The following is a 14346-nucleotide window of genomic DNA, read 5'->3' on the forward strand; positions in this document are numbered from 1 at the left end:
ATTCCCTATTTACCCCTAGACTAAAGGTGAGGACGTAACAAATGGGGGCTCGTCCGGGATCTGAACCCGGGACCTCTCGCACCCCAAGCGAGAATCATAGACCAATATAAAGCAATCGTGTCTTTTCAGAAAATTTCGACTTAACTGCTCAATTCATATGGATTAGTTTTACGAAAACTGTTTATGAACTTTTTGAAGTCTATATGATGTTTTTGAAGCGTCAAAGTGATAGTTGCGTGGACTATCAATGGAGGGACCGAAATCAGATTTCATTAAAAATATATTCATTTGTGTTTCGAAGATGAACGAAAGTCTTACGGGTTTGGAACAACATGAGGGTAAGTAAATGATGACAGATTTTTCATTTTGGGTAAACTAACTAACCCTTTAAGCGACGTGTATGAACCTGCTTTACATATCTCTTTGGCCTCTACCTTTTACCCTAATACTTTGTTGATTTATGAGTGGCATGACTTTTTAAAATCTATATACTAGGTTAATAATTATACCAGACAGTCCAGCACATGTGGCAGGATACTGTTGATCTCACACTCTCACACTGTCGAAGGCAATCATGAGACTCACAGTCTGTTTTCTTTCTCTACTCACTGTATTCTGCCCTGGAGAGTGTGGGAATATTTTAGTTTGGTATACTGAGGGCAGTCACTGGATCAATCTGAAGATCGTATTGGAAACTCTGGTTGACAGAGGACACGATGTCACAGTGCTGGTGCCTGATGCCTCTCTCTTCATGAAAGCTAAAAGATCAGATCGTTTCTCCTACCAGCCCTTTAATGTGTCCATGGATGAACAGGAGATGCGAGACTTCATTGATGACTTTCTGCATTTCTCAGTGTATGAGATGGATCAGTTAAACTTGCTGCAGATTGTAATGAAATTTTATGAGTTAGCTTCAAAACATCAGGCCATGTCTCTGGCACACTGTGAAGGCATTTTAAAATCTCCGGAGTTGATGGACAAATTGCAGAATGGAAAGTTTGATGTTGTTCTGTCAGATCCGATCTATGCGTGCAGCGATATTGTGGCTGAAGAGCTGGGCATTCCCTTGGTTTACACGTTCAGATTCTCCATTGCTCACACTGCAGAGCGGATGTGTGGTCAGATACCAGCGCCGCCATCATATGTTCCTGGAGCCATGAGTAAACTCACTGACAAGATGAGCTTCACAGAGCGAATCTTCAATATTCTCTTCTACCTTTCCCAAGATGCTTTGGCCATTATTGCATGGAAAAAATTTGACAACTATTACACTGAATATTTAGGTGAGTTAAAGAAAAGTTCTGGAGAGAGTTCACTAACAAATGAATTCTGCAACCTCATGTAGTTTCAAACTCGTAGGCTAATAAATCATTGGCCAGAGCATGACTCTATTTTAAATGCCTTACTGTTAAGATATTTGTTTTATCTGGGGAACAAATTTGAAATTATTTTTGGAGGTAATCGACATGCCACAAATGATGTTGATAGAGCTCATCTTGTATTGAACTCCTTCAGACTCTCTGAAAGAGAAATGATCAGTGCACAATGCAGACATTTGCCACCATCACATCTTGCATGTAAAGAACGTAAGGGACACCTTTCAATTTAGTCATGCTGATAGTCACCATATGAAGGGTTTCGGACTTCTTGTGCCATCAATCAATCAATTTTGTCATGTTATACTTCAATTTTCCTGCAGTTTCAGACTTATTACTCATATGGCATTTACAGCTTTGAATCGTATAATGCAGATGCAAGATTTGTGAAGCATGTTTTAAATACACAGTATGCAATACTTTTGTGTAAAGCTATTAAGCACTCTTCATTCCAGGACGGCCCACTTCCTTTTGTGAGATGATGAGTAAAGCTGATATCTGGTTAATCAGAACCTACTGGGATTTTGAGTTTCCACGGCCATTCCTGCCCAACTTCAAATACATTGGAGGGCTTCACTGCAGCCCTGCCAAGCCATTACCCAAGGTGCATCTGTCTTTTTAAAGATTCTACCTCATTTGCTGTTTTTAAGAAGATAAATTCAGACCTATCAGAGAAGTTATCATTATTTTACTGATGATGTAAATAATGATGACCAAGTGACCAGTCGGAATGAATTCAGTTCAAGTAAACAGAGTAATTCTAAACTATATCTAACTATATATTAAAAGAACCAGCTCATAAGAGCAATTCGGTGGTCACTCTGTTTTTAATTTACTAAAAACAATCTGCAGTGTGGCAGCATATCGTTTTTCAGAGTCAATTTTCACACTATAAGTTCATAATGTGTTTTTATGCATAGGACATGGAGGAGTTTGTACAGAGCTCAGGGGATGATGGGATTGTGGTCTTCACTCTGGGGTCTTTGATAGACAAAATGCCCAAAGAAACAAGCAATAGGATCGCCTCTGCACTGGCACAGATCCCACAGAAGGTAACTGACCATTCTTACAGTACATCCTTAAAGGGTTAGTTTCTGTCATTAATTACTCACCCTCATGTCGTTCAAAACCTATAAGACCTTCGTTCATCTTTAGAACACAAATTAAGATATTTTTTATGAAATCCAAGAGTTTTTTTTTAATCTCCCATAAAAAGCAATGAAATTACCACATTCAAGGTCCAGAGAAGTAGTAAAAACATTATCATAGTCAACGTGACTATAGTGGTTCAACCTTAATGTTATGAAGCGAAGAGAAAAAACAAAAACAAAACAAAAATAAAGACTTCTAGATTCTATTCTAAATAAAGATTCTATTCAAGAATTTGCCATGCAGTTGATGCAGTGAATACAGTGCAAAGCTTCCGTGTTCTATGTCAGAACGCCGACTCTGTACTGGCCGGCTTCTGCGTCAGCATCACACGCATGCGCCATGCTGCTCACGTGAACAGTATCGGCCAATGATGAGCCGGCGTTCAGACGTAAACACAAAAGCTCTGCACTGCGTTCACTACGTCAACTGCGTAGGAGACTGATGGAAGAGAAAAAATTGTTGAACAAAATCGTTATTTTTGTTTTGTTTTTGCACACAAAAAGTATACTTGTCACTTCATAACATTAAGGTTGAACCACTGTAGTCACGTTGACTATTTTAACAATGCTTTTACTACTTCTCTGGACCTTGGATGTTGTAATTTTGTTGCTTTTTATGGGAGATAAAAAACCTTGCGGATTTCATCAAAAATATCTTAATTTGTGTTCTAAAGATGAATTAAGGTCTTGCGGGTTTGGAACGACAAAGTTGAGTAATTAATGACAGAAATTTCATTTTTGGTTGAACTATCCCTTTCCACCCAAATATCATGAACACATAAGCACTGCTTCTCTATGTGGCTGGAATGAGGGAAAGTAGTTTAATTTCACATTTACTCAGGTAGTGTTTCTTTATAATCTCTTTGTCATTATCACTGATCAGATGAGAGTGAGGTTGTGTTCGTGTGTTGCAGGTCTTGTGGCGATATGGTGGAGAGAAGCCAGATACTCTGGGTGAAAACACCAGAATCTATAAGTGGATCCCTCAGAATGATTTATTGGGTTTGAATTATAATTTATGATTGTATACTACTTTTTATATTTTTATCAAATATAAAAAAAAAAAAAATTTACATTAACACTCTGACAATGGGAGTAAATGGGGTCAGTGGTGGGTTTTAAAAAAAGTGAAGACAATATTTTTGTTAGAAGCTTTAATTGGGAGTTAAATGCCATATAAACCATTCCTTTCCAGTGTTCTTGCACGTATCAAGCCACATGTCATGAAATTGAAGTTGATTGATATTTTGGCTATGATTTTGAGTATGCATTTTGATGTTTATTGTCTGTATACTTCAACAGTAAGTGTGTTACTGTAACAATGACTTCTTGTTTATCTCCTGATTCAGGCCACCCCAAAACCAGAGCATTTATCACTCATGGAGGCACTAATGGCATATATGAGGCCATATATCATGGTGTGCCGATGGTCGGGATCCCCTTGTTTGGTGACCAGCCAGATAATTTGGCTCATATGAAGGCCAAAGGGGTTGCAGTCGTCATGGACAACCTCAAGACCATGCAGCCGCAAGAGCTGGTGGATGGACTCAATGCCGTCATTAATGACACCTCGTGAGTCACTCATATCATTTGACTTACACAGACACAGTACACAGACATATTACTTTATTTTTCTTCATCTCCGCAGGTATAAAGAGAATGCAATGCATTTGTCCAGGATTCATCATGACAGACCAATAAAGCCTTTGGATGAGTCTGTGTTCTGGATTGAGTTTGTCATGCGCAATAAAGGTGCGAAACACCTGCGTGTAGAAGCTCACAACCTTCCCTGGTACCAGTACCACTGTCTGGATGTGTTCGCTTTTCTTTTCACCATCCTGACTGTAGTCCTCTATGTCTTCTTTAAAATGTTCAAATTCTTCATAATGCGTTGCTGTTTTAGATCAAATAGGAAAAGCAAAAAAGAGTGATTTCATTGCTTTGAACAGTCTGTATCATGTATTAATTTTTAATGAATCATGTATTTGTTTTCAAACTGCCATCCCACCTACACAGATTTTATTTTAATTTAGATCATGTTTTATAATGTATCTACTTGTATTTTTTTTAGATTAAAAACAAGGTCATACTAATGCACTATTCATGTTTGTATACACAAGGTGTCTGTTTTTGCTTCAGTATTCATTGTGCTTGTCACACTTAAAATTATAATTGTTTCTTCTCTTACACTGTTAAAATTTTACCCTGGGTTGGTAACTAATCCTGCATATTCATGTTTAAAGTTTTCACACTGTACATTTGCAAACCCCAGGTTAACATTTGTAATAGTATATTAAAGGTTCATCTGTGAAAATGCTGCCTTGTTAGTCTGCTCTGGCTGTTTTAAGTCTGAGCCATACAAAAAAATAGATTTTTTTTCAGACACCAAAGCTAAGAATAAATATGCACTTGTTTTGCAATTTATTGATCATTATATTATCAAATTAATTAAAAGTTACATTTTGTTTTTTATTGTGATATTATGCTTTTTGACTCAAGCTAGCAGCATGGGGCATGTTTACATGCATGCAAGATTAAAAAACAATATACATAATACACATTTAATTTCACCTTAATGAATTTCACCTAGTAAATGATTTGTTAGAAGCAGTTCAAAATATCAGTCTCTCTAAACTCCTCCTTTCCACGAACCTACACTGCTCTGATTGGTCAGATGGCCCAGTCCTTTGTGATTGGTCTGCTGCACGCACTACGTGCCCATTGCCATAACTGAATGACAGTTATCATTTCGTAAGACATTGTATACAATGTATGTATGGACAGAAACGATAGCACCGATTTTACCATTTCAATTCAAGCCTGACGATCAAATGTCTGAAGTAGTCAATCAACTAGAAACTGATTCGCAGTCACGACTGGAGTAGGACGGTTCTATAGGTAAGTCTCACCTTAGTTTGCTTTATTTATAAGACGTGATAGCAGCGTCACTGTTATACTTTATGTAGGTGCACCTGTGGGAACTGGATCAGAATGCCAAGCGAAGCTGGAAACCTCTAACATAAGATAAACATTTAGGCCAGATGTGACACAGACTTTTTCGTCATAACTATTATGACATCTGAATAGCAGAACTACAGAAACGTGAGTTAGCCGGTTAGCAGGAGACATACAGACTAGGGTTTACGTTACACAACATAACATACAAAACTACAAATTTTGAACGATCGCTAGAAAGTATAAACATCAATTATTAATCATACTTACAGATTGAGATTCAGAGGAGCAAGCTGGTCCAAATAAACTGGCCATTGATCCATATTTTAAGACCAAGCATTTTGTAAATCCTGCGTTAAACTCCCCGAGGTTTGAGAAGCAGTCGTCAGTAAAATGACGGGAACACAAAAGATTGTACTGCTGTGGTATTGTTGAAAAAAATAATTTTCCCTGGTGTCTGTGCATGCAATAAGTGTGTGGGTGAATTTGCTAATGTTTCTTTGTGACGTCACAATGAAACCGCTCGGGATTCGTTTTAAAAACGACTTGTTTAATTGACTCAGAGTCGACTCCTACTTTTGAGAGACAATAACTTAATATACGGTACACTTCCAGATTTAAAACTTTGCAGGATGTTTTATTCACTGGGAGCTGTTACACACTACATGAAAGTTAATTTTCAAAAATCCATAATAGGGGCACTTTAATAACATGCCAAATGTTTAGCTGACATGACATCTTTTTTAAAAAGAAAAAACTTAGTAGACACAAACTCCATTTAAACTAAAAAAAACTCTTGAAAATGACATGTCATCTAGGACCTTTATAGTGCATGCCATTGTAAAGACTGTAACTCTATGCCTCACAGACTCCTTTCCATTGGTGTGTAATTCAATATGGCTTCACCCCTGACAAAAGCCTATTGTTAAATCATATGAAATCACATCCAGCAACCAATTTCATTGGTTAAGGTGACGGTGTAGAGTAGGGTTAGGGGTTAGTATTTGTTGTAGCATTGTGTAGGCAGTCAGCACTGTGACTGACATGACCCATGAAATCTTTAGATTTGACTGTGGGGCAGAGTTTTTTACTGGTTTAGGGGGGGGAATCACATTTAAATGTTAACAATTTATAATAAAAGTTTATATAAGCTGGGACTGTATGGGCTCCATCATGACACCTGCAGCTTAAAGGTGCAGTATGTAGGATTTCTGTCCACTAGATGCCTATTCAAAACAAAGGCGTAGCTTGATGTTTGAGTACGGAATCTTGGGATATGTAGTCTTCACCTCAACAGACAAAAGAATAGGGATAAGAATCATGTTCATGGATGCGATTATTAACGTTACTGTAGTATGAAGCAGAGCAGGACCGAGTGTTGTGGGAGCTGAACGAGGCCGCTGGAGCGATTGCACAACACACGCCTCACGAGCAGCTGAACTTTTATTATGCCACAGTCGCCAGCGCCGTTTCTGCTTTTCCAGTCATGAGTATGAGGTAACACAGCTCTGTTTATCATATTAGATATATTTGAGTGTGTTGAAAATGATGTTATAACGTTACTCTGTGCGTTTGCTCGGCGGCTGCTGTGAGACACTGTTGCACACTGCAGTAAGATAGATCGATTTTAGAATATCATATTAAATGCTGGATGGCTTGTGTTGATAAATGGCACACAATTAATTTTAAAATGTATTGTATGATGGAGAAAATTCTGTATTACTTTTACTAAAAATAAAGCTGATCTGATTATGCTATGTTAGCTACTTCACAAAATAGTGTTTTTCTCTGAGGCATGGTAAAGCATGGTACTCGCAAAAAAAAATCAAGAAATTTAGATTTAAACAATAAGACTAAATGTGTTGAGCTATATAACAAAAATTAGTTTTCAGTTTATAAATATATCAAACAGTTGTTCCCTTGTCTATTAAAATATGTCTAATAATATATTAAAGCGTCTTTGGTGTTTCCTTGGTTTCTACAAAATAAAACTGGAAACCGAGGATAACGCGGGTATGACGCAACCGACAGGCGACTCCTCACACATCCCGGAGCCTTGGTTAAAATTGCAATTTTCTCACGATTTCTAAATAGTTGGAAACATTTGGGATATTGTAAGTACTCAAGTGAACAAAATATATAACACTGGCCTAGTGGTTTTTGGATATTTTACTGCAAAAATCTTACATATTGCACCTTTAAAAGAATTAACCTAAATACATAATATAACTGAAATTCCAGTTATAGTTTAATATTTTGTTGTATTTTAGTCATTTTGATATTTCAGCAACTTTTGAAGTATGATGTTAGGTTTAAAATACTGATGTACATCATCTAAAAGTTGAGTGTTGGGTGATACATCAACTATACAATACATAAACTGGAAGCAGATAATGAAAACAATGTTATCAGAATTTTTTTTTATCATTTATATTTTTAGTTTCTTAATAGAGCTGCTTAAGAATTAAAAAAAACTAGTGAGTGATCCACTTCCCCACCCCTGACTGTTGTTGTTAGTTTTATAATACTGCAGTCTAGCTCCAGAAAAGGACAAAAATCTACCATAAAAGTAGCTTCAAGACTTGAAATAAAGAGAATCTAAAGCCATAAAATAGGTTTGCGTGAGGAACAGGATTACTCACATAAACTGCGATCTCTGGCCGATAATCCCGCCAACTCTGTTTACATTCAAGGTGAATGCGCAACGCCAAATAAGGAGAAAAGGGAAAACTTGACCTCTCATTGGCCTCTACCTATTTTACCTGAATAATTTATTGATACACCATGACTTTGCACTAATAAAGTTACAGTACGTGTTGAGGCGAACACTGTTGATCTCACACACCCACACTATCGCTGGCAATCATGAGACTCACAGTCTGTTTTCTTTCTCTGCTCACTGTATTCTGCCCTGGAAAGTGTGGGAATATTTTAGTTTGGTATGCTGAGGGCAGTCACTGGATCAATCTGAAGATCGTGTTGGAAACATTGACTGACAGGGGACACGATGTCACAGTGCTGGTGCCTGATGCCTCTCTCTTCATGAAAGCTAAAGATTCGGATCGCTTCGCCTATCAGCCCTTTAAATTGTCCATGGATGAACAGGAGATGCGAGACTTCATTGATGACTTTCTGTATTTCTCAGTGTATGAAATGGATCAGTTAAACTTGCTGCAGATTGCAATGAAATTTTATGAGTTCGCTTCAAAATATCAGGCCATGCTTCTGGCACACTGTGACGGCATTCTCAAATCTCCGGAGTTGATGGACAAATTGCGGAATGGAAAGTTTGATGTTGTTCTGTCAGATCCGATCTGTGCATGCAGCGATATTGTGGCTGAAGAGCTGGGCATTCCCTTGGTTTACACTTTCAGATTCTCCATGGCTCACACTTTAGAGCGGATGTGTGGTCAGATACCAGCGCCGCCATCATATGTTCCTGGAGCCATGAGTAAACTCACTGACAAGATGAGCTTCACAGAGCGAATCTTCAATATGCTCTTCTACCTTTCCCAAGATGCTTTTGCCATTATTGCTTGGAAACAAATTGACAACTATTACTCTGAATATTTAGGTGAGTTAAACCCTTAACAAAAGTAAGGTAAGTAAGTATTTTAAGTATACCTTATGCAGTAAGTATACTAATATAAGTGCAATATTGTAGTATACTTGGAAGTGTGCTATTTCAATTCTAATTGGGACTAAATTGGCCCACTTTTAATGTTTAAAAGTATACTTTTTAGTATATTTTAAGGGTAACAGTAGTATGTACGGTGACCGGGAGGGGACATGTTCGGTTCACTTAGTTTTGTCGTGGCCACAACATATTACTCGAGGGAACGTGCTAATATGTTGTGGCCAGTCTGGCCACGAGATCGTTTTGTCGAGGTAACGACATCCTTATGTCGTGGTCTTGAGATCATATGGTTAGGGAACGATATATTTTTCTCGTGGCCACGACTTCATTATATTGAGGGAACGACATTTATTTCCCATGGCCACGAGTTAAATGTGTAAACAACCTGCGCTACCATGGCAACCTGGAATTAAGAACGATAAAATAGGGGCGGAATTAAGAAATTATTATATTAATATATTATTTGAATGCTGTCTATATAGTCAACATCGCGCGCCATGTAATAAATAAATAGCCTATTGCGCGCGATGTTGCCACTATAGCATTCAAATGCAGTTTGTTATTATCAATTTGATAAACTTCATTTAATGATAAAAGAATATGTAAGAACATTAAATAATAAAGGCCTAGAAGAAAACATTTATCCATCCCATCTCACAGCATTTTAAACTGATCATGTCTTTATTATTATAATTATTATGCCTATTAAACCTAAATAAAATGATGAACAAAATTAAGTTTTTGTCTAGGCTATATCATTGAATTGATTTCTTTTTTCGTTTTTTTTTTTTTTTTTAGCTTAAATATTCTTTTAACATGTAACCAATTAATAATAATAATAAATGATTCGAACTTCATTCAAATGCTGTCACGGGTAAATGATAACAGACGCTCATTTATCCTATCTTCACGGCTACAGTCAATACAGTCATAAAGTCACATTTTATTGGCACGATCTGGCATTTAATGTATTTACAAAATATAGCTAACATAGGATAGGCCTACAGAAAGGATACACGAAATGAAGGGGAAATAAAGCAAATAGGGCTACATAACAATGAATAAAAAAAATTAACCAATAATGATAGCCTAATAATAAATAATATAAAAATATGAAATAAAAAATTAACAATCAGTGAATGGATTTAAAAGACTGTTGGATGTGATAAAAATATACACGCATATTCTAATATTTATTGATCAATTTCATTCGAATGCTGCTGTAGGCATCGCACACAACACAATAGGCAACATGTTAAAGGTGCCGTAGAACGTCTTTTTAAAAGATGTAATATAAGTCTAAGGTGTCCCCTGAATGTGTCTGTGAAGTTTCAGCTCAAAATACCCCATAGATTTTGGGGCATCATTAAATATGTGTCGATTCAGGCTGCGTGACCCCTTTAAATTCTTGTGCTCTCCGCCCCCGGAGCTCGCGCTTGCCTTAAACAGCATAAACAAAGTTTCATCATGTCAGTTATTAGTGCTCCATCTGCCATTTTTCGCTGTTGTTCTTGTTTGCTTACCTAGTCTGATGATTCAGCTGTGCACAGATCCAGACATTAATACTGGCTGCCCTTGTGTAATGCCTTGAACATGGGCTGGCATATGCAAATATTGGGGGCGTGCATATTAATGATCCAGACTGTTACGTAACAGTCGGTGTTATGTTGAGATTCGCCTGTTCTTCAAAGGTCTTTTAAACAAATGAGATTTACATAAGAAGGAAGAAACAATGGTGTTTGAGACTCACTGTATGTCATTTCCATGTACTGAACTCTTGTTATTCAACTATGCCAAGGTAAATTACATTTTTTATTCTAGTGCACCTTTAATATAATCACTTCTTAATTCCGTGCTTTTTCTTAATTAAAAATAAATATTATTATAATCTTATCCATTTCTGATAATTCCAGGTTGCTATGGTAGTGCAGGTTGTTTACACATTTAACTCGTGGCCATGAGGAATACATCTCGTTCCCTCAATATAATGAAGTCGTGGCCACAAGAAAAATATATATCGTTCCCTCACCATATGATCTCAAGGCCACGACATTACATCACGTGGCCACGACATAAGGATGTCGTTACCTCGACAAAATGATCTCGTGGCCACGACTTATCACATTCCCCCAAGTTTATATGCAGGGATGGGCAGAATTTATGATACATGTATTTCAAATACGTATTTCAAATACAAAATAGTATTTTGTAATTTGTATTTGATAGGGTTGATGAAAATCGCTTTGAATTTTGTATCAAAATACTTTAGTGTTTTGTATTTTTAAAATACTGTAAAATACTTTAAGAAGTCTACCTGATGACATCATAAAATTGCAGCCTCTGATTGGTGCCTACTCAGTAGTTTGCAGAGACTTGGTGAGATCAGAACAGAAAACCGATCCATATGGAAGAAGGTGGTGAAAGTAAGAAACGTGCAGGCTGCCAGCTTTCCATCAATCTTTTGCATAAACTGCTATAATTTTTAACAGTTCATGTTAAGTTTTGGTGTTCGTTTTGGTAGCCTAGGCTAAATAGTTTACCAATTTACATAATGTTCTTGAAAACTATTATACTGAACAGCAGCCCCCTATATTTATGATTAACAATCAAATGATTAATTAGTTAGAAACTAGTTGCTATGAATACAGGAGCCATCAGTTGTCTTCTTATGAATGACTTGTTTGTCACTGAGTCAGTGTTGCTGATGCAAAGTAGGCCCTTCGTTACCAAACACCAAGTAACTAAATTAGGATACAATTATGTGTCATTCGTGAACATTAAACTGTTGGTTACTTTAAAACTAACCTTCATCTGGGAGATCACAGGGATATGTGAATATTCGATCTGTTAAAGCCACAATATGTAAATTTACGCAGCTAAAGGTCGCTCATTCAAAACAAAGGCGTAGCTTGATGACACATTGATTTCACGGAATCATGGGAGGTGTTGTCTTCACGTCTACATCCGGTGGAAAAGAATCAGGATGAGACTCAGGCAGAAATCATGTTCATGGATGAGATTATTAACATTACTGTAATATGAAGCGGAGCACGGCCGAGAGCTGTGAGAGCTGAATGAGGCCGCTGGAGTGATTGCTAATGAGACATGAGCGCAACACACGTCTCGACAGCAGCTTTGAACTTTTATTATGTTGCAGTCGCCGCTTCCACTTCTTCTGCTCAAGCGTATGTGGTGTAAAGCAGCGCTGTCTTATCATATTAGATATATTTGTGTGTTGAAAGTTGTTATAATGCTACTCTTTTGCGAAGAAATTTCATGCTCCCTTGTAAAAGTATTTTTTAGTATTTTTAAAATACAAAAATACAGTATTTTATTTTGATACATGGTGTGTGGCCATGACAAAACTAAGTGAACCGAACATGTCCCCTCCCGGTCACCGTAAGTATTAGTACACAACTATAACTACATTTTTCATTTGTACTACAATTATACTGCAAGTAAACTTATACTGATAATTTACTAGATAGCAATTTTTTTTTTAGTTTATGAAAGTACACTTTGAAGTATACACTAGGTCAATAGGTCATAATTTAGCTGGGAGTCAAAATTCGGCATAACACCGGAAAATTCCGTCAATGGCAGGGAGGCGGTATGTCATAAATGGAAAATTCTATCAATGATGGGGAAAGCGTTAAATAAATTCCTACACTACCAGTGGACTACACCAAAATTTACATACTCAGAATTAGGAGTATATTTTCTGTCAGTACAAGTCAACTATACATAAGTGTAATTTTAAGTATATTTCTGAGAAGTAGCTTACATGAGAGCAGACTTAAAGTAAACTTTCTTGTTTTTAGTTTAAAAGAAGTATACTAATAACATACTTGAATAAACTTATTTTTTGTAAGGGAAAGGGCTAATTCACTTTCACTGCCATTATTTATTCACCTTGTGTAGTTCCATACTCAAATGCTGATTATCCATTCACCTAGAACAACAGGTTCCGCTGCAAAAATAATATTTTAGGGAAGAATCATGTCAAAATACAAGCCTTTAAATTTTTTAAAGTGTAGGACTGTTTGCTGTTTAAAGTGCCTTACTGAAATAAACACATTTTGTTTCATCTGAGGAACAAATTGAAACTATTTCCAGAGATAATCAACATGCAACAAATGCTGTTGAAAGAGCTCATTTAGTATTTAACCTCCTCATTCCAGGACGATCCACTTCCTATTGTGAGATGATGGGTAAAGCTGATATCTGGTTAATCAGAACTTACTGGGATTTTGAGTTTCCACGGCCATTCCTGCCCAACTTCAAATTCATTGGAGGGCTTCACTGCAGCCCTGCCAAGCCATTACCCAAGGTGCATCTGTCTTTTTAAAGATTCTCATTTATTAAGACGATAGTTGATCTGAATTTCTTAAAATATACAGGGTACACATGATTTGAATCATAAGAAAATAATAATAACTTGCAGTCAGATGATGACTCCGTGAATCGATTCAGTTCAAGTAAATTGAGTATTTCTATCTTTTTGATTTACTGAAAAGAAATGACTCAAGACACATTTGTACTTGAATTGGGACTGTGCTGGTCATGTATATTATTATTATTATAATATTATATTATATTATACATAATTAATAATATTATATTATCATATTATTAATTAGCACCATTAGTAGTGCCATTATTTTACCTGGAAACTGCAGTGAATCGTACCTGTGGTAGTGCAACAGCATATTTCAGAGTCAATTTTCACACCAGAAGTTCATGATGTCGTTTTATGCGTAGGACATGGAGGAGTTTGTACAGAGCTCAGGGGATGATGGGATTGTGGTCTTCACTCTGGGGTCTTTGATAGACAAAATGCCCAAAGAAACAAGCAATAGGATCGCCTCTGCACTGGCACAGATCCCACAGAAGGTAACTGACCATTCTTACATCCTTTCCACCCAAATATCATGAACACATAAGCACTGCTTAATTTCACATTTACTCAGGTAGTGTTTCTTTATAATCTCTTTGTCATTATCACTGCTCAGATGAGAGTGAGGTTGTGTTCGTGTGTTGCAGGTCTTGTGGCGATACAGTGGAGAAAAGCCAGATACTCTGGGTGAAAACACCAGAATCTATAAGTGGATCCCTCAGAATGATTTATTGGGTTTGTATTATAATTTGTGATTGTATGCTACTTTAAAAAAAAAAAAAAGAATTAATTATTGAACATACAACAATTTATAATTTGAGCTGTCTAAAT

The 14346-nt window shown here is 36.7% G+C and overlaps 1 protein-coding gene across 2 annotated transcripts in view; it reads left to right on the forward strand.

The window, feature by feature from the left end:
- Positions 1-524: 524 nt before the first annotated feature.
- The window catches only part of LOC125267282 (UDP-glucuronosyltransferase 2C1-like), a 14803-nt gene continuing 981 nt past the window's right edge, over positions 525-14346 (forward strand). The window contains exons 1-6 of one of the 2 annotated variants that reach the window (XM_048188777.1): positions 525-1283; positions 2915-2916; positions 8432-9056; positions 13301-13449; positions 13881-14012; positions 14163-14250. In XM_048188777.1, the coding sequence (XP_048044734.1) occupies positions 575-1283; positions 2915-2916; positions 8432-9056; positions 13301-13449; positions 13881-14012; positions 14163-14250 (1705 nt within the window). In that variant the 5' untranslated portion in view covers positions 525-574. Of the gene's footprint in view, positions 1284-1831; positions 1981-2296; positions 2429-2914; positions 2917-3441; positions 3530-3876; positions 4100-4175; positions 4628-8431; positions 9057-13300; positions 13450-13880; positions 14013-14162; positions 14251-14346 lie in introns of those variants that run through there. The other variant, XM_048188776.1, reaches the window with a different exon arrangement.

The sequence above is a fragment of the Megalobrama amblycephala genome, linkage group LG4, assembly GCF_018812025.1.
Source record: "Megalobrama amblycephala isolate DHTTF-2021 linkage group LG4, ASM1881202v1, whole genome shotgun sequence".
Lineage (NCBI taxonomy): Eukaryota > Metazoa > Chordata > Actinopteri > Cypriniformes > Xenocyprididae > Megalobrama > Megalobrama amblycephala.